This window comes from Ptychodera flava, chromosome 15 (assembly GCF_041260155.1).
Source record: "Ptychodera flava strain L36383 chromosome 15, AS_Pfla_20210202, whole genome shotgun sequence".
NCBI lineage: Eukaryota > Metazoa > Hemichordata > Enteropneusta > Ptychoderidae > Ptychodera > Ptychodera flava.
In genome coordinates, this window is record NC_091942.1 from 12,492,554 (window position 1) to 12,514,368 (window position 21,815).

Sequence of the window (21,815 nt, forward strand, 5' to 3'; positions counted from 1 at the left end):
CATTCGATACCATTTTAACTTCACTTCAGACATAAAATGTACATAAGTACATAAATAGATAAGCAAATAAGTAAGTAAGTAAGTAAGTAAGTAAGTAAGTAAGTAAGTAAGTAAGTAAATAAAGTTTTTATTGTATTTTATCGGTAAAAGATGACTAGAACGCTAATGATAATTACAATATGATTATATGTTTACCATCTACATACATGTTAATTATAATACTCTTTGATAAACAAGAATTCAGCTCAAAAACAAACAAACAATTTACATAGAAACTGAAAATGAGCAAAAATACTGATACTGTGTTTTCCAACATTTTGCACATTACCATCGCTTTGTAGTCATAAATGAAAGCCGTAAAACTTTCTTTGGAGAAGAGGAAATTTTTACTTTTAAGATTTCCCTTTGCTTGTTTGAACATTTAATTAGTCAAAGAAGAAGGTTTTATCACACCAGACTACTTCTTTGAGAAGGAACAATACTTATCAAAAGTCAACACTTTACCGGTTTGTTTTCACTTATGAAGCGTAGGGCGGATGTCACAGTTTGAAATGCACTGCCCTTTTAAATGATATCCTGCCCAGCCCACGTGAGGAGAGGAAACGGGCGTACAAACAGCACTCTTATCACCATCTGAGAATCAATTTTGATTCTGTGACGTCGGTACGTGAACTCAGATTGAAACGTAACGGAGTCATTTTTCATAAATTGGAGAACGATAATACAGTCGTTAAAGAGGTAATATGCTGAGGATGGCATATGGGCGATTATTTGACTGCGCTCGCAGAATGTAGAAGTCCGCATGCGTCCTTCTTGTACGCAGATGCCCAACCGTCGGGTGCCTGGAAGTGGAAGCCGACGAAGGCAAACTAAAAGTAAGACGGGGACTTTAGTAAAAAGCAATATTACAGGGGCTTATCGCCAAGTCGATCCATAACATGTATACTGTCTCTCGAGATATTCGACAATTCGCCGGGGGGGGGGGGGCAATGCCAGGCAACACTCAGAAAGTCAGTCAACCTAACTACCAAATCAACGGTCGCCATATAGCCTTACTGAAACCGTGTGCGAATCGTTATATTGTATTATGATCCCGGCGAATTGTGTGCGATGGAGTACGAATGAAGTTGCTGCACATAAATGTGCCTCAGGTTGAAGACGTAATTAAGTACAAATTGGACGTGATGAGGCAGCCCACGTCTTCCTCTCTCCTTTCACGGTTACCTAGCATTTTTTCTCAGGGTGAGCTTTCTGTGGCGTTGACATCATGTGTTCAAGGCGAGTATAAGTGGCGGTGTAGTATTAAAATGACTGATTGATGGAAACTACAGAGTCATACAGCAGGGGCGGAGAATGCTCCACCGTCCGGCTTATTTATTAAATGTATGACCTGCGACATGTGGGCAGGGCTTCGGATACTGAGTTGCACAAAAATATCATGAAATTACTCGCAAGACACGCCAGGAGTCTCAATCTACTCGGTATACAATTTAATCTTACTTTATAGCAAGGTGACATAATTATATGCTAAACTTATGTAAAGGAATGAACGGGGAAAATGACACAATAAAGGGGCGATTAACCGTGTGGCCATACGTACGACTGGGCGGATCCAGTCAGCTTGCATTTAGTCACATCACGGGCTTGCTGAAGACAACAGCGGCAGACTTACTTCTCCCGGATTTTCTCGCTTCCTCCGCCTCCCCACCGTGAAGGTTCTATCGATAACGACCGGCTGAGAATATGCGTACTCTATTCAGCGCAGTCAGTTGAATTCCGTATGTGAGTCTAAATCGAGATGGCATTGTACACATAGACCGCTCCTGCCGTAATGCACAGAACGTGACAGTATACGAGAAACGTGAGACTTATCGCAATGACCTGACCTATCTACAGCATGTACAGTCACAACTCCACGCGGTGGCAGACGGAACACTGAGAGAGTGCTTGTTGTCATCCGCTCCTCTTTGTCTCTTCGATACTCGGTGACTGCTTCGGACGTATTTTTGAATGGTGAAAAGTGCACTGGGTAAAAACGGATCTGAACATGGCGATGAGTACCAGCGTCAGTACCGCGATAGTGGACTCCGAAATGAACGCTCCGCCGAAGAATTGCTTTCGCTTAGTGATACTGGGGTCGGCAAAAGTCGGAAAAACAGCCATTGTAAATCGTTTTCTGAATGGAAAATTTGACGAGAGCTACACACCAACGATTGAAGATTTCCACAGGAAGATTTACAGAATAAAAGGAGAGGTTTATCGTTTGGATATTTTAGATACGTCTGGAAATAATCCCTTTCCTGCAATGGAGAGATTATCTTTACTTACAGGTAAGGTAAGCGTAGATTAGTCCTTTTCGAAACTCGATCGAATTTAAGTCATTGTTATCAACTTTTCATATTGAACTATGGTTTTGGCACCAAAAAACGATGTAAATTCTTCACCAAATGTTCAGCCTGATACATCTTTTGAAATGTTGGTATTTGAAAAAATGAAGTCGTCGACTGCGAGATTTTCACCGTGCCCCGGGTGGAACAGTCCATAACCAAAGAACAAAAATTTAGTATCCATTCAGCTGCCATTTATTGATGAAATTTTTTCCCAGCATTGTAACTGTGGAAGAGTATTAATTCTAAATGAAGTAAGACTAATTTTTTTCTTGAAGAGGGTGGGGCGTCTTGACCTTGCTGCAGCCCCGTGCGCCCCCCGTTGGGTATGATATCCGCCGCTGTACGTTGCTTCCACATAACATTACCTGTTTATGGTGGGCGTCAGGACAACATACAAACAAACGTACTCTAGAACAACGCAGGGAAATTATCAGAACTCGAAGTATGTTTCAATTTTCACAACATCGATTACTCGACTGTCGATGCTGATCATACAGAAAAGCTGTCAAATCAATGGAGCCTGGCTTCATGGTTTCCATGGCAATATCTAGGTAAAGGTTCTTTGTGGTCTATATGAATGCAGTGATACATCGTTTTCAATGTTAGACTTCCATTAAACACACTTTAAGAGTCGAATTCATCCCAAACCTCGGGATAGATGGCTTTGTTGTTTGTTTAATGGACGTTGGAGCTCTGTGTTCAGGTGCAGCCAACGAACAATGCACTTTTAAAGGGGTCCTTACTATGATAAGATATATTGTGCATGACAAGTAATGTGAACTGACTAATTTTAAGTCAAGAGGGTAATTAATTAGCTGTTCATAATTTGCCCTCCAACTGAAAATTTTTCGACTTACCCTCCCGCACTCAAACTTCATTTTTACCCACTCCCCACTTATTTTTGCCTGTTTCCCCTCCCCACTGTCAATTTTTGAAGCTCCCCTGCCCTGTGGCGAAAAAACTTGCCGATTTTCCCTGCCCTGGAAAAAATTCCCCTAAAAATTTTGTCATTCCATTTCCCCTGCAGACATGAAAAGTTATAAGTACTTGCCCTGTGTCCCCATCCCGGCCCGGAAACACCATGGCTCAACTTCCCTTGTCCCCGTTTTAAAAGTAGCTTCCCCTCTCCTCGTTTTTCGCCAAGCCCTGTCCCCAGGACAATCAACCGATATCTGCCCTGCCCTACAAAAAATCTAAAATTTGCTCCCCTGCCACTATAAAACATGTCCCCTGCCCGAGCAAAATTAAAATTTCCCCTGCCCTCAAAAATTGCTCCTGGAATAGCTTTTTCGATGAATAGCTCCTTTGGCTGCACCTGTGTGTTTGAAATTCAGAGTGATAGAGAACCGGGCAGGTGGTGAACAGCTTGTCTATAACTGCCTGACTGAAATAATTAATCGGTAGTTGCTATATATGCAACAGCCCTTGTGATAAATCACGCAATGATAAAATGGGCATATAAGTCATTAGCTTCGAATCACAAATGTGTAGATTTGAATGGGTTTGGTGACTTTGGGGCTATATATGCCGTAAGCTATCATAATTATTCATGAGATTTGCCGCCACAAGCATAGCTATGTTGACACTGCCATAAAACGGAAGGTCGAGAAAACCTGCCTAGACTTCACAAGGTATGATTAGCATAGGTATATTCATTTGCACACGCAACAACGGACCCAGAAGACTCTGATATTGAACCAAAAATAGGTCTAAAAATTCATCATAACCAGCTCTAAAACATTCACCGGAGTAGGTCTGAAAACAATGGCTAAGTAATTCAAAGCCGCTCACTTCTTAGAAACCAGAACGACGAGAGAGGAAGTGATTTACGAAGTCAGGAATTGCCAACAAGAAAGGGCTGCCACCCTCGGGGCTGTGATGTAGTTTACAATACCTGCTTAATGATTTTTCGTATTTCCCCGAAATTTCATGACGTTGGGTAGGTGTAAGCTTGTCCTCTGTGATAGAATACGAACCCAGAGCATTGCACTTCTATCATAGCAAACATCATTGCAGACATTTCTTCCCTTACGCAAACTGCACTGAGTGGCCCTCTTCTTGCAATCCCTCCCATTCATAGTGAACAATTTGGAAATTGCATATGACAGATGCAAAGCACTTTTGAGTTTAATAACAATTTTCACATTCAATGACGCACGCAAGGCTAGTGTAAGATGTTTTAAAATAGGTCTATTTTTAAACAATATTCCCAGATAGCCGTTTTTAAGACTATTAGATCAGAGAGAGAGAGAGAGAGAGAGAGAGAGAGAGAGAGAGAGAGAGAGAGAGAGAGATGTAAAACTGGAATTCCCTTCCCTGTTCCTCGGTATACAAAACATCAACACACGTCCGACATGTATGTCCGCACACGTTGAAGAAGTCATTGGGGCGCGAAAATGGTGATAATTAACGACAAAGAACTGTTCTTACGCCGATGGTTTTGATTTAATGAAAGAGGAAGCCAATACGAAGTTGAAATCAAATCATTATCAATTAATTATCGATCTCATGGCTTATTGCCTGCTTTGAAAATAGCATATCAAGATTTTTTCACACATTCCAGTCTCCGATCGCTATTCAGCTACATGATTCAAAAAGGGCTCAGCATCGCGTCAGATACAGAACATTGCTACGAAGCGTGCTGAGCATGCGTATACGCTTTTCTAGAAGATGGAAAGCGTCATCTAGTTAAGAAATCTAATCTGCAAATATAATTGGACTTGGTTCAAAGACTGACATAACGGGATCAGTATTCTCTGATGTGTCAACACCCTCTGATATGTCTGTGTGGGTATCTTTCTGTGTGTTCGTCTCGCCGTGCGTGTTCCCGTCTGTCTGTCTGTCTGTCTGTCTTGTGTATGTATGTATGTATGTATGTATGTATGTATGTATGTATGTATGTATGTATGTATGTATGTATGTATCAACGTTTTAGAACTGTCGCACACAGATCAGTGCAAAGTAGTTCTTATAAACCACGCTAAAAGAAGGTCGGGTTCTACATGTTTGCTTCGCTTGCGTGAACCAACATCAAATCGATTGTATCAAATACCCGGATCTAGAATGGACTGCAAATTCAACACTTTTCGATTTCCACTGAACTCCCTTCAGATTTACACATTGTTCACAATGCACGCACAGTGTCGTTATCACCTTACTTCAAGCACAGTCCGTGTCGAAGCGTACACTTTAAGATAGCACGCGACACGTAAATTGATTGGATAAAACTTGTGCTCAAACTTTCCTCAAGGAAACTTGAAACCATTCCCTCGGGAAATCAAGAATAAAAATCAGGGGTCACTGAGCAAACTTTGGTACTGTAGAAACAATTTAACTGAAAGTTACCGATAAAAATGGCCGCCATCCCCATGTTAACTCTGTGCGAAAAAAATTAAACTTTTGATTTTCAAAACAAATAAGACGGTGAACATTTTCCTTACTCCACGAGTTTCAAAGTGTACTGCCACAAGTGGTTATGAAAGAAGTATTGTAAAATGTTAAATATCTGTCCCAAAGGTGCATTCTACCTTAATCTAATGAAATATGCCAACGCTGTCGTCCTGTATGCTATGACTATCGGCGTTCAGCGATATGTCCGAATCAACACCGCATAATGCTTCTAAATGCTTAATATTCTACACACAGCATGTGCAATCCCCCCGCGTCGTATTCTTTGTCCATTTCACGGAGGCACACCGGGGAAAGACAAGTACGCCCATTCCCAAAGTACCAATTCTCAGCATTGAAGACGCCGCTCATGGCAGACAGGCGACAGAACGACGAAAGACCGTCATTTTGCAAGATTGGAATCCTAACTTTCCAATCTTTGCGGAATTCGATATTTTTATTCTCGGTGTCAACCTGCATCTCCATGCCATGTAGTCTGCGCATTATTGTATTCTGCAGCATCTATCTTCTTTTTCGTACGCATATCTTATCCAGCTAAAAAGATTTTAGTAGTTCGACAAGATGTAGTTTCGACGTTTCTTAGCTGTTAGGTTGCCTTTTTTGCGTGTTTGTCTTGTTTTGTCACAATTCAGTACATTAGGACCGGAATGTCCCGTTATGAGAAATTTCAGTTCGCCCACGACAGTAACACAGTCAAATGAAAAATCATCGAAAATTCGGGGTTATGATTTCTAGTTAGGGTTATGATTTCTAGTAAGGGACGTCAAATTTTGTAGGGCATCGAATGTGAATTTGATTTTAAAAAAGTTCAAACATTGCTGATTTTGCACAAAAAATACTCGCATGACTGGAATTTAGAAAAAGTACGGTTCGAACTCAAAATGAAAATGTACTTATCGTTTTTCTGATCACACTATCTGAAGGTTTAACGTTCCGTACCCAAACTCCCTGGACAGGCCAGATAGCCAGGAAAAATTGCGTGCGATACACGACACAAATTACACAATATCACTTGGTGTTGAACGTGACCAGTAAAAGAAGACCTAACCGTGGCGTGTTATTTCCTTTGTACCTGTAATATGGAAAAATATAATAGCCGTTGGATAAGCGCTAGTGTACTATTAAATTCTAACAGATTACAATCAGACTGCTGACGTGAACGATGTCATATTCAACGAGCACAGTATAAACGAAAATCGATCATTTTGAACATTATTTGCATTTTGTTATATATTTGCTTATGTGTAACTCAAAACTTCTTGTCTGGCCGCTTTTGGAAACAGTTGCAGCTCGCTTAGGGGGATATTACAGGAGAGATATTGTTCAAAAGGCGAAATTTACAATATTTCTACACTTTAATAATATTTCCAATGTGCTTGCTTCTATTCCTATGATATAATGTGCATTACATAAAGGTTTCGAAATCAAGATAGCCAGGCATTGAACATTACGGCGAGGGCTATATGATCATTTGTGGTAGCCATGTAGCAAGCAATAGCTAAAAAGGGACACAGTCGTCATCGTTTCAAATTATTTCGGTTATTTTAAATTCATGATGTTCCAATTTATACTGAAACGTACTAAACTGCCAGTTGTCTCATCCCTATTCCCTCGCTGCTTGTCGATAGAACACTAAAGGCTTCGATGGTATACTTTATGGTATGTACCAGAAATTATATAATAACCATTATGTAACTTTTTATGTACATGTTATGTGTGTCCCTGATGTGTACTTTAATTATTGATAATTCAACATGTTTCAGTTACAGAACAACTTAACCTGAAACAAAACTAATGGAAATAATTTGAAAAAAAAACGACTGTGGTAGCCAACGCGACGGCTCCATCATAAGAGGTGGTGTGAGGCGTTGTGAGTCGAGTGTTTTGCGTGTACCTTCACAACACAGCTCCCGTGCCGTGAAGTTTGTGTCGTTACTCACCATTCAGGATCATTTACATGGAAATTTCGAAACCGTGAGCAATTTCTCCGATCTCCTGAGGCGAATTATGCAATGAAAGTCACGTAATATCGTCTTGGCACGATGCCAGAGGAAGGTCGTCGAACTATGCACAATTGAACCATCGTTATGCATTAAATTTGATCATTCTGAAAGAGATTATAATTCGGTCAACAGGAGTCTCTTTCTGTTCAACTGAAACTTCCGAATCTTTTCAAAAAACAAATATGTTGAGCAATATACCGTGTTTTAAAATAGGCCGATTCAAATGCCTGCTCATGCGCATGGAGCATTAGATCTCCCCTATTTAATAATGGTATTTAACTCCAATAGCATAACCTCTCCCCAGATTTCATCTTTAGAGGTAATCGATTCTTTATATCAGATGCGATACACACCGAAAGCCGATACATCTCAAGGCTACAGTTTGTTTTGGTTTCCATTGATCTGTACAGGGGAGCGTCGTATATGCGCGCGGGCTTTTCTTTATGAGTTCAGTTAGTGAAATGGACATTGTAGACAAGTTTGCGATGTTGAAGTGATGACTAGACACGCTAGTTGCATTTCCCAAGTCGCAGGCGAGTAATAAAGATGTGGCTTGTCCCGAGTACTTGCACCGCTGTCCATCGATTTTCCTATTTCCTTGTTTAAACAATTCCAAAGGGAAGGGGATGTTTCTTTTATCTCATTAACCTGAGTGCGCCTCTTGATTACCAAGAAGCGGTCGAGTGGCTGATCCGAAGCGCCACCAAAAATAAACTGGCGCTCTGGGTCACCAAATAATGGATTTTAAATGCATTCGCCGAATGAGCATATCGTTCGCATCAAGCAACACATCTGAAAGATTACTGAGGGTGTTTGCAAGGCAGAAATCATCCCCGACAGCGTTTGGGAGCTAAAACTCGTTTTGCCAGCCCTCCAAATATGTGATCATTGCAAAAAATAGGCGTCCTATGTCCATCTAATTCGAAGAAAGGCGTGCTGTAATGAAGGCTTTATAATACTGTAACAGAGAATACGTTGGATGCGCAAAAAATTCCCACGACCGCCGACCGACAATTCTGATTGAAGACGACTACAACAAGGTTTTGATCGATCGTCTTTGCATAATTACTGACCGAATTCTTCAGGCCGTTTAGATAAATGAAATCTAAATGAGCTGAAACCGCTGCACGACATCGTAAAATTTAACGGCAAAATACAAATCTAAACCAATTCCAAATCGTGCATGTGAAAACGATCCAAGGTTGCGCAAGCGTACTATATGCATCATGACCTGAACATCGAGGCCGATTGTTTGTTCAACCTGATTTTACCCAATCAGTTCGGATCAAAAGATGAAATTTCTAAATGATAAAACTTACACTTGTTATGCAAGTTTGTGATGTCAGTGGCCTTAAACTCATCCAGGCTACTTTGTTTTGCTGTCAGTACGTACAGTTGTTGTACTTGCACTGACGTTGGACACTGCCACCGAAGTGACTGTTTTAAATTGTAGAAATGACGGTAAACCTCGGAAGAACTCGTGAGAGAACTGAATCGTTATTCTGAAGGGTGATGCATCACAAATAACAGTTGCAGCTCGTGTTAAGAATCTAAATATTTACTCTCTGTTTTTGCTTCTTGATTTGTTTTCGTTTAGAAGCTTGAAATACAAATGATATTAATATTTCAGGCAACACGCGTCAAGAAACATATCATAGTATGACGTGCAAGAACCTCCGATCTTACGCGCTGGATCCGAAACAGGTAAATTTCAGTTTTTCGATTTCGGTATGGCGCCATAACTGGAGTTAGAAATAAAGCAACGCCGATAATGTCGTGCGAGGGCGAGATATCGCGCGATAATCCCTGCGGTTCTCGATGAACGGTATGTAAAATTACGTTAGGCATATCCAATCACGCGTAATCCTTGGGTCGTGATGTTTCACTCACGATGTCTAACATAACCGATCTCTTCTGACATTGAGACCTTTGATTAAACCTTGTTCTTGAAGTGAATAATTTTGAATACTTGACTTTTGCACACAGATTTTATGACATTGTCGTAGGGCCTCTCTAAGGCTGTAATGGTTACTTTTCCAAGAAATACATTTCAGTTCGGCGGATATATGAAGCCAATCAGAAATGGTTATGCATTCGTTGAAGTAAGATCGTCGCTCGTGTGTTATGTAGTGTTTACATTTTGACTTGGAGGTAAATTACAATTGCGATATATAAAAGCACGGTCCCTCCACCCTGGACCGTGATAAAAAAATAACTTCTCCATAAAACGTATTTGTCTCTTTCCCTCATTCCGATAAAAATGTCCTAAACGTTCCACCTTGTTTTTGTTCTATAATTTTTTATTGACGACTATTTTTTAATTTCTCACTCCATCGCAAAACTGTCCTTTACTCGCATCTGATCGTGCAAACATTACACAGTTACATAGCGAATAACTACCGTCCGCTTACTCATAGAAATTAGCTTCTAGTTCCAAATGTCGATATAGGTCAACCATCATTTGTCTTTTGCTGAAGATTCACGACTGAAGCTAAACAACAATGAATTCCAAAGGGTTTAGCGACACCTTTGTGGTGCGAAAACCATTCTAGACGGCGGACAAGTCGCCTTGCTAACCGGAAACTGTCCAGTTGCCTGTGAATGTAATTTTGCAAGCGGGATCGATTTTGTTCTTCACCACCATCGGGAAAACATTTGTGTATATAACATACCTATCGGTAAAAAAACCCCTGAATTTACAGTGTAAGCGTGCAGTTCGCTTTCTTCAGCTGAAATAATAAAAACTAGCCAATACATTTTTCAACGTTAAAGTCGTCCAATTTTAATTCCAAGCTTATATAAGCTGCATATGTTCATTTACAGTAAACGGCTAGTCTGTGGGTTGTTGATATGTAAATTTGCATAAATTGTGTATTTGCATATGACCCTTTGCGCCCTACACTTCTGAACAACGTACAGTGAGTGCTTCAGGGAATATGAGCCGAATCGAATCATAATAACCCTAGGCCTACACGTGAAACGAAAAAAAAAACCATTTTAAGGACCAAAGTTGAGAATTCAGCAATCGTATTTCTCTATGACTGGCGAATTCTGACAAAAACGAAGACTTGTAAATTTTCTTTACCGTGGGATCATAAGCAAAAATTTGCGGCATTTTTTATCCCAAGTCAGCGAACCTTAACAGTCAGACAGCCAAACCCTCATTTGCATAGACGCTATCAACTGAGTGACTGTTAACTTTCCTAAATTTTAAACGACTTTTCACGACTGAAGCTAAACAACAGTGAATTCCAAAGGGTTTAGCGACACCTTTGTGGTGCGAAAACCATTCTAGACGACGGAGAAGTCGCCTTGCTAACCGGAAACTGTCCAGTTGCCTGTGAATGTCATTTTGCAAGCGGGATCGATTTTGTTCTTCACCACCATCGGGAAAACATTTGTGTATAACATACCTATCGGTAAAAAAAATCTGAATTTACAGTGTACGCATGCAGTTCGCTTTCTTCAGCTGAAATAATAAAAACTAGCCAATACAATGTGAGGAATTCGACACGCGTCACTTTACAATTTTATGCCTGTCATCACGATCCGATGACGTTCTAAAGTTTGACTAGGGTACAGCCTAGATATTGATGGGCAGCTTGAAAGAGCATGTTGTCCGGACTAACCCACTGGAAATTCAACGGCATCGCTGTGTGTGTTTTCGTATTTCAGTGGTGTGTTGAAGTGGTTGAAACTGTACAGAATTTTACGTACTCGAAATTCGAGTGTCTTCAAACCAGTCGTCGCGTCAGAATTCCACCCAATTTTACAACGTAGGTTTTTAATGTCAACGGTATTACACGCTTATGACAATATTGTGCGTATTTCATTTTTGGACACAAAAGTACACGCTCGCGAAAATGTACTGCTCAAACCCCCGAAAATAGTGCATGTTAGAATCTACTATTGACACGCCAGTAAAACTATGCAAGCATGGCCACCAACAGGTTCCTTCCGATGGCGGCATGTTACTGTACATGATTCTACTTTCTGGTTCAAAACTAAATAAAAGCTGTGATCTGTACGACCTCTGAAAATCCGTAAAGTCAACGATTTTGACCAATTTGCCACCTGTGGTTTCTGGCGGTTTTACGAGACAATGACGCATTCGATCACCGAGCTGACCCATTCATCATTAGTCAGAAAGGTATTAATCGTAATCGTACACGTGTCTTCGCATATCGTTCTTTGGACACAAAAGTACACGTTTTTGAAGTTGTTTATTGCAAAATAAGCTATTTTTAGCCACTGGATTTTTAAAAAATGATCATGGCAATAAAACTGGGTAGTTTTGTGGCACATGGCTTTGATGGTATTCTTTCGAACTTGGGCCACAACTTCGGAATAAAACTAAACACATAGCATCGCGAATTGGTGTTGAAATGCCAAGTTGAATGAGTTGTTTTCCACTGATCAGCGAGTCTCGCAGAGAACATCATTTTGGCCCAAATTACCCATGATACAATGGTACCTGAAATCAGGGGTTCTGTGGCAGACTGATAGAGTTAAATGGGCCCAATGACGTACTTTGGTTTCAAACATCGTATTTCGATGATGTGCCACGAATGTACCCTGGTCGCTGCATTGACTACAACATTCATAAAATATTCCTGGGTGCGAACAATAAACGACTTTATCGTAGAGCTGCTTGCTGTATACGTATGCTGTGCACTCAATCGAGCTTGAAATCAGAAGCTGGCGCGCGCGCCAGTATGTTGACCCAATTTTTGGCGAGCCTCATAACCTTCGCGAAGGGATGACGTCACTCTTCAAAGTGCGAATAACACTCATTTTACACACTTAATCCTATATTCTACTTCTGCCGCAATAGTAACTCAAACATAAACTACTTCAAATTGTGAAAACCTGTGTCGACATCTTAATATTTAAATTGTTCGCTCTACAAATGTACCACAACCCCCCTTGAAGTGGAATGGCCCAATAGTGGAATAATATCAAGAAGTGAAACGGTTGACTCCTTAGCAACTTGGATGGTCCCCGCCCCAGTGACAAGCACAAAGAGGCAGGTAATGGGACACCGCCATATATCGAATTACGAAATCTGAGTGGTTGAACCGTGGGGTGCTGTCATCGGCTGTTCAAGTTTACTTGGAAGTAAAGCCAAAATTATCACAGTTTCATGATGCGAACGTGGCTAGAATTTAACCAAGGATTTAATAACCGTTCTTACAAGTTTTGAAATATTGGCAGCTACCAGAGTAGACTTATAAGCACGCGAGAAAAAATGATGCACTATGTGTGGACATGCGCAATTAACAACTTCCGGGAGACCAAAAACTAGCAAATTTCATAATGGCGGTTTGCCTGTATCTGCCTGTATCTGACACGCAGTGATCAGCGAACTTAGCAACCAATTTTCTATGTGTACAGCCAGGAGCAAGCAAGGTCTATTTCAGTCGATTTCGTCGCTAATTTCTGAACGTTCCTGAGGAAACAGTCATAACCGAAGTATGCATGTATGATAAAGAGATTATGACAAGAAGTTCCTTTCCAATCCGTCAAAATACGGACACATCGCTCGAATGTGACCCTGTATCGATAAGACTCTGTGTAATAACCCCTAATATTTTTGCAATCGGGTCATGTATCATAACAACACTGACCAAACGGTACATTCTGGTAAGGAAACTTACATGATTAAGTTGTGGAGCCGATGACCTTCCTTAGCCGCATCTAAAATAAATTGAGACAATTTGCATTAATGATTATCCAAGGACGATCCAAGATAAAAAAAACTCGTAGATATGACTTTAAAAGTTGTAATTTGCATACATCGCATACATGGTTTGGCAATCACTTCACAGAAATGACTCATACAACGGAGTGGTTCTGAATACTTCATGTTTAAGGCTTGTGAAGTTGAGTTATTTGTTTACAAAATGTAAACATTTCTATAATATATAACCACACTTCGAAGAAAAGATTGGTTTATTGGTCTTTTATTGTTTTTGTGTGCTTTGTCTTGTTGCCGCTGGTTTTGTTTTTGGGGTTTTTGTTGTTTTTTTTGCTGATTAGAAAGTTTTCACAATTTCAATTGGACAATAAGCAATGTCTTTGTAAAGTTGTCAATTGTATCGATATATTTCGGTTAATTATGCAGGGGTTTCCATATTCATCGAACTTGATCATGCATGTCGATTTCACAGTTGTGTCACACAAAAATATCTCGTTGTTGACAATTACCACAGCTACCTGAAATTTGCTGAAAAACGATTGAACTAATTTGGGATTGGATCTTCGTATTTTTAAAATTTGTCATGACTTCACCATCCAATTATCCCAAATAAGTTCAAACCGTGTTTGAATTTAAGTTGATGAGCTAGGCGCTGTACATCCCGTGGGTGATAAACAGAATTCCGAGTATCTTGGCTCTCGGGGTTTCATCTGAAGAATTGTCTGTATCTTGTGTAAAATTAGGAAATCTGCTGCACGTGTGTGGAATAAAAGCCTTGCTCTTGGTATTCCGTCCGTAGAATCGTATCATGTTCATCAAAACAAGTAGTTAATAGTTTCTGCTGCACTCTCACTTCTACTTTACATTTGTTAATCCAGAAAATAGTTATGTTGCTCAAAATTCTACACAGGGTGGTTACATAAAATATCACAATTGCGGGTTCAGACAAGATGGCCGTCTGGATGGCGCCATCAATGACACATTTGGCAGGGTGTTACTCCTGACATTCAATATTGATCATACCAACGATGATGCCCAGATGTACTTACAGATATGGCGCGCATCCAGAAGATGAACAGACCCATATTCTCAGATTAACCAATATTTAACCTCTCTTAATGGTATACTGTCACCTGTTCCAATTTTGCCACAGTTACCAAGGAAAGAGAAAATCTAACCAATCACAGACTTTAAGCGGGTGGCCGCTCTTTAAAAACAGCGCCCTCACATGGGCATTTTAAATACCAAGGATCACCCCTTTTGACCATATATGGGCATATTTAGATTACAGGCGAATGTATACCTTTAAGGTAGAATGCGCCTCAGGAACAAAAATTTGGATTCTCAAAACTTTTCAGTTCTTTACTAATCTACCATTTGTGGGGGTTCTTTTTAAAGCTTTCAGGGTAAGAAAATTTTTCACAGTCTTAGTTTTTCGAAAATCGAAATTTTTATTATTCCCCATAGAGTTAGCAAAATAAAATAGAGGGATAGCGACCATTGTATAAGGATATCGGTAAGTATTTGGTAATTTGTTTCTCCAGTACAAAATCTGCACGGTAATCCTGATTTTTATTCTTTGTTTGGTAAGAGAATGGCTAAAAGTTTCATTTATGAAAGTTTGAGAAAAAGTTTAAGTGTTTCGATGTCGAGGCGTGTGCTACCTTAATAATATTCAATTCGCCAATTAGGTTCTCTCTTAGGCGATGTATTTACATTGGTAATAATCATCGACTATACTAGGGGACTCACATCCGGAAGATGATCACGAAATACTGTTCAATGAATAAACAATCAAGATATTTTGTAACCTCCAACTTGTTTTTTTCCTTGTTTGTACATAGGCGACGTGTTTGTGTTGGTATTCAGTATAGACAATAAGGCTTCGTACGAAGAGGCGATGAGATTGCGGGATCAAATTCTCCTGACAAAGGGAAGTAAGAAGAGTTCGATTCCGATGGTCATAGCGGGCAATAAGTGTGACAGGGAAGCCAGGAGGGAGGTAAGAGCAGAAGACGTGAAAAGGACATTAGGAAGTGCTAAAAAGTGTAGCTTTTACGAAACGTCGGCCAAGAAGAACGTCAATATCGATCTGCTGTTCCAAGCGTTGTTTGAAAACGCCAACATGCCCAATGAAATGAGCCCTGCTTTGCACCGTAAAATCAGCGCTTCCACGAGTCCCAACCCATCGATCAACAGCCGAGGCGTCTCCCTAAGGAAGCGCATCACCGACGCGTACGGCGTGCTGGCTCCCCATGTGCGTCGGCCCAGTCTTCGCAGCGATCTGATGGCGGTCAACGCCAAACTGCGGCGAAGTCGGGACATGGAACAAGACGATGAGGATGGAAAGAGAGACAAATGCAACTTGCAGTGAATATGTAATAATTCAACATCCATCCATGTATCGGATGCTTTTTTTCAAACCATACGTAAGATTACGCATTCGAAAGTCGAAAAAGACGATATACTCAATGGTGCACAGGTTTGAACCAACCATGTGCAATGAGACCTTCAATCAGAAGGCATTTGCAATACCTGAGTCATCAACAAATATCCTCAAGATAAAGAAAATAAATCATTCCAAACTTCATGATGCGCGTCTCGCGGACTATAGAAATAATTTTTTTACTATAACCCAAACGGGATTCGAACCCCCACACACTTCACAGCAACATCGCCTAGCTGCTAGGCCTCACGCAAAACCAGTCGGCTACCGTTTTCAACGTCGATGAATAACGAGCCCTATTTACAACAAGCAATGCGTTGGTTTTTCAGTTCGTCTGAAAATGTTATGTACCGTGACATCAACTATACATTTGTGTCAAAAAGCGAACTTTCAATGGTGATCATCGGTGAGAACTAAGTGTATGTAATGATAAAAAATGCTAGGACTGTGAATTTTTCAGCTGTTTCCGCGTCAAGTCATTGGACGTGATTGGTGATAAGATTTTACATCACACCATTGTGTATTTTGTCCAATTTATTGTACCGCGCCTTTTTTCGGGCAAAATATTTGTATTTTCCTGTCAAGAAGTAATCACAAGGGGAAAAAGGTCGATGGTATGGATTGATCTCCCTCTTCTGTAATATTAATCAACTTCTTCTTATTCATTTTATAGATGGTAAAATTTCTCTTTTATGATGGCAAATTTTAATATCGTTGATTGGAACGTGCTACATATAGACATGTTAACAAGTGTAGTCATGTTTGCAGAATACGTCTCTGCTGACACAATTTAGTGGACACCCTCTCTGGTGGCTTTGATAACAAGAAATCTTTCAGTCAGGCAATGGATTTCGCTCGGAAGAATACAGGGTACGCAATATACTGGTATCGGATGTTACCATTCCTTGTCCTGTTGCCAATTTTGCATTCATTTTTCTAATGTTTTTCTAGTCAGACTTACAAAACATCTTCAAAGACAAATTTTATCTCTTTTTCTATTAACACGACTGCATTCATAAGAAAACTATTTCCAATCATTACTCAGTGGTAGCCTTAAAAGAAATAAAAAAGTTTTTTGTCTCATCCTCTTCTCGCAAAAATGATGCGGAGACACAGCTAGTTTATTTATTTCGTTCGTTTGTTCTTTATTGTTGTTGTTTTTGTTGTTGTTGTTGTGTTTTATTTCGATAAGCTGGCAACCTCTAACTGTCGACGTAACAACAACTAAACATGACCATGTACAGGCAAAAGTGGCATGCAACAAGATGACGAATTTGAGTTCACTTTTCAGAACCATACAGTGAGTACACATGATCAGACAGACATTTTGTAACATCCGTAGAGCACTATAGAATTTTATGGCCAGTTGTAAAGGGAACGTAGAAAAGCAAGCTGCCGCGGCTAGTCATGATCTATGCGTGCGAGGGTGGGAAACAAAAGCCTTTCCTTTTTAGGCCCTGCAAGTCACCTCTTTATTCAGCAACTTCATGGTGGTGGTGCTGATGGTGGTGTACCTTATTCAAATGAACAAAGCTAGTATGGGCAACGCATTATCTCAGCAAAAATATTCGTCAAAATAACACTTGATGAGCAAAAGCTACAAATAATGCACCTGAGATAAAATTAATATGATTCCCCTTTTGTATAAATATTTTGTCATCATACCGGCGTCTTCCAGGTACAAAGCTGTGATTAATTTTCTATTATCATTATTGGTATATCTACTTGAAATGTTATTTGGTCTGAAATATTCGCACAACTTTGTAATATGTCTAAAATCCAAAAAGGTTAATAAAACGATCTTACATTTCAATCTCCTACCAGCTTGCATTGACTCTCGTGCATTTTTTTATTGGGGTTTCTTTCGAGCCAGGGAACTACGCGTTAGCGAAATGTATAGTCACGAAAAGTGCATTACACGTACCGGGCTATATTACTTCGGAAAGGTCACCATCGTTTATCTGCTACCTATCGTGCGTTTCTTTCTTCCATGCGTGAAATCTACAATTATCAACACTGTGGTTTTCGATCAGTACGCTCGTTACTTTCAGAAGTAAATGAATGAATTAAACCTCTGGAATATTGAAAGCTACACTTTATCAATCTTTTGCATGTGAACGCTTCTCACTTATGAAGCAAAATAAGAGAATAAAGGTAAGGCCAGAAGGAATTCAAAAATGTAATATCTCAGACCTGGGGAACAGTGTGACTTTCTTAAAGTTTTCAAAGGTTTTCGAACTCAAAATTTCAACCTTTCATGATTTGGATCAGAGACGAGTTTTTGTCGTCAGTCCGACTGAGCACGCCCACACACTTACTCGATAGTAACACTAAATAATTTCAAATGAGAGCCTTGTGTGCCTTTATGTTTATGGCTTTTTCTAAGGTTAACCACAGGCACGATTCCAAGCGTTCAAAGGATATTCACAAAGAGCTATGAAAAAGCAGATCAGCGTTATATCAAAATGTGTCATGAAATCCTGAACAATAAAAACAGACTTCTTTAAAGATTTGATTTAGACATTTATAGTTATGTAATATATTTTACACCAGTTGTACCGTAACTGGAGTTTTCTTTTAATAAAGTTTATGCGCATTATATCCTTTATATTAAGGGTTTTATATACTATATAGCGAGTCTTTTCTTCTTTTTTACAGCAAAAAACTCATCAGGGCAGATGAAGATGTTTCTTAAGAATCGCGTTGGTTAAAAAATAGTTAGTGTACCTATAGAACAGCTATTGAAAAATCCAAAACTTACCGAGGTAAGAACATGTAGCATTCCACAACAACGCCATCAATTACTCTGGCTTGTTAACTGCTATAATATACTCAATTGGTATTAGTCTGTCAACTACCTTCTTAAGTTGCACTTTCGGGTCGAGCTTCCATTAGTCTGGCATGCAGCCAGGTGAATTTGTACTATTTTCGCGATTACAAAATTTGGAAAAGACTGACTACCTGCTCTCTTTAAATGTACTTACTTGGCTGTATTACCATGGTCAACCACACTGAATATTTCCCGAGCTAAACCTCATAACAAATATCTTTTTAAGGTAGTTCGCGCCTTGAAAATGAAAGACTTAAACTTCTGCCCAAAGTTTTCTCAAGCAATCATTCAACCATTCTCTTTCAAAATGACAAATAAAAAGCAGGGGTAGCAGTATAATTTTTGGCACTAGAGAAACAAATTACCTGATATTTACTGAAACGAGTACTTAAAATCAAAATGGTTACCATTCCTTTGTTATTTCTATGAGATGAATTAAAATTGTTTAAGTTTCACAAAGCTAAGCCGATGGAAACTTTTTTTACTCTATAAGCCTCAAAATGAGTCCCAACAAGCGGTAGGCCAAAAGAATATTGTAAATGTTTGAGAGTCCGAATATGTGTCCCCCAGGCGAATTCTACCTAAACCACCCTTTATGCTAGCAGCCAATGTCATGACGCCTCTAGACGACATCACTACTGCTGGCACATTGATACCATCACTCACTTTGATTTAATCAAAACCTGGTATTTCGAATGGATACTATCAAACAAAAAATATTTTACAATATTTGTTTTACCTGGTCAGTAGAGAACCTTAGCCAATATCCTGTGATCAAAGGTTTGCGCCAAATAACTTATAAAAACATGTCAAATAACCTTGCATAGTTATGTTTTAACAGTAGCAATATCACTGTCCTATACAGCATTCACATTGCACTTCACGTATCGATTGAAACGGTGTAAACATTGATCACAAGTTTCAATGTTTAGATAATGGAATTAGGTCAGTAATTTATGTGATAGGGAGAGCAGAACAGATTACAGCTAATGATAACAAAACCGATATGCAACCAAATTTGAAAGATACACTTCTTTTGTCTTCAGTTTTATAATTAATCTGTTCATTTATTGATTCATTCGTTCGTTTATTTGTGAATGGATAAATTAATACAAATGTGGTGAGACAAGTGAGATTGATTAAATAATTAATGCAACTAATAAACGCATTTACATGTACCAGTATGTACAGAATAAATTAAATTTGGATTTGGAAAAGAGTACGTTTATGCCTAAAAGGAAAAAATTGCTTTTCATTTACCAGCTAATTGGCTATCCTTGTATTATGGAATGGAGTGTTGCTTTCATTGCTTTAAATAAAACATGGAAACTTCACTGAAATACCTTGGCAGATAGTTTAATGTTGACCAACAAATACTCTCACAAAATGTTATCATAACAGTGTAAGTAATAATATTTGTTGGGCAAGCTGTTATTGTATTCTTAATGAAAACGGGAAACTAAATCTACAGGCATTTTTCCATCTCATTTTTCTGCCCTGCAATCAATATTACCTGCCGTTTTGGATTCAGAATTCAGTAATCTCAAAGAGGAACTGAGCGCTTTATCGAGCCACTGCATTATTCTGTCCTATAGGGAGCCACAATGAAGATAACTACCCTAAATGAAAATCAATAGCAAATCTATGGCGTTCCATTACACTTCTGTATCAATGAGAAAAACCTTGACTTTTTCCTTCTTTACATAGAAGAGGATTTTCAACTGCAAATTTCTAGAGAACAGTCCTATTTTCAAAGACCTAATTCTGTCTTCACCAAATATTTTTCAAATTCGTAGGCAGGAGTGAAATTAATGGTGGATATTAAACCTTTCGATACTGACTGAAAGAGTTTGTCTTTATTGAGGGAAACGCATTTGATTTTGGCGGATAGGGTGGAGAAAATGGGTATGGCAGCAATTTGTTTTTTCTGTCATCGTATGCTGAAGCAGTGCAAATCAATCTGCTTGAACAATTTTCTTTTTGTTCTAAGCCATTACAGAATCAAATCAATGTTTTTCTCCTTCACTCCTTCACCCACCTAGAGTTCTCCAACCCCACCTCACCCCGGAATTCAAATGGTTCTTTCCTTATGTACTCTATTCCTAACCCTAATCAAATTACTCCCTAGCTAACTGTTGATAAATGCGAAATGCTGTCTGTTTCCACTAATCTCCACTCTTGTTAAATTTTTAAGCATGAATCATCAGCCAGGGTATTATTCCATGGTATGGGAGAAGATTTAGAGCTCTCTTCACAAATGCTCTTTGGCTGTGTTTGAAAAAAAAAATAGTAGACATGCATTAATGATGAGTAAGATGCAAAGATAAGCAGAATTAGCTGCAATTTGCCCACTGTTCAATCTGCGATTTAGAACAGCTTGCAAGCTGATCAGCTGTTGTGACTGTAATGACGTAAGGAAATACATTATTTAATGCGATACGACTTTCTTCTTCTTTGCATGAACAGTCATATGATGTGAGTAACAGAGTATTGCTCTACAGTAAAAATTATGAAAGAAGCAGAGCCAATAATACTAATAGCATTAAAGGGACAAAGTCGCTCTTTTTGACCTTTTTGTGATATCAAGAATACTTGGAAAACTTGCGTAAAATCTCTGTGTAATATTATGATGATAAATAACTGCAGAAAAGACAGACATACCCCTAAACAAATGATTTTGTTTGTGACCTCTACACAAAACGAACTTCTTCTATTCCGACTTGCTTTCCCATGAAAAATAAACATTGCCACAATATATGGGAATGCTGCTATCCTATATCTATACAAAAGACATTGCCAATAAAGGACAGGGTATGTTTTTACAGCAAAGTTGATGTTAAACTGTAGTAAAAAGTAGCCAGAATTGATAAATAAAGTCGTTAACTGCAATGAACTGACATGCAAACGGATGATAGAAAATATAAATAGAGTGTTGTCATAAAACTAGGAAAATATGATGTCAGGTGTTCTGAAAGGAGTGAGCACATCCTATGCCATCAGTCATGAATAATTGTAAAAAATGCCAAATAAAAAGAGGTCT

The 21,815-nt window shown here is 39.1% G+C and overlaps 1 protein-coding gene across 1 annotated transcript; it reads left to right on the forward strand.

The window, feature by feature from the left end:
* The first annotated feature begins 1,629 nt into the window (after positions 1-1,629).
* On the forward strand, positions 1,630-18,506 carry LOC139151175 (dexamethasone-induced Ras-related protein 1-like). Its single transcript, XM_070723769.1, has 2 exons — positions 1,630-2,330; positions 15,344-18,506. Exons 1-2 carry the CDS (start codon positions 2,048-2,050, stop codon positions 15,871-15,873), a joined length of 813 nt encoding a protein of 270 aa, XP_070579870.1. The 5' UTR covers positions 1,630-2,047; the 3' UTR covers positions 15,874-18,506.
* Positions 18,507-21,815: the final 3,309 nt, after the last annotated feature.

Bases quoted from the DNA above. Each gene is read 5' to 3' on its own strand.
- LOC139151175 (XM_070723769.1), top strand. From the start codon at position 2,048: ATGGCGATGAGTACCAGCGTCAGTACCGCGATAGTGGACTCCGAAATG. The intron at 2,331-15,343 runs GTAAGGTAAGCG...GTTTGTACATAG, and splicing joins GAGATTATCTTTACTTACAG to GCGACGTGTTTGTGTTGGTA.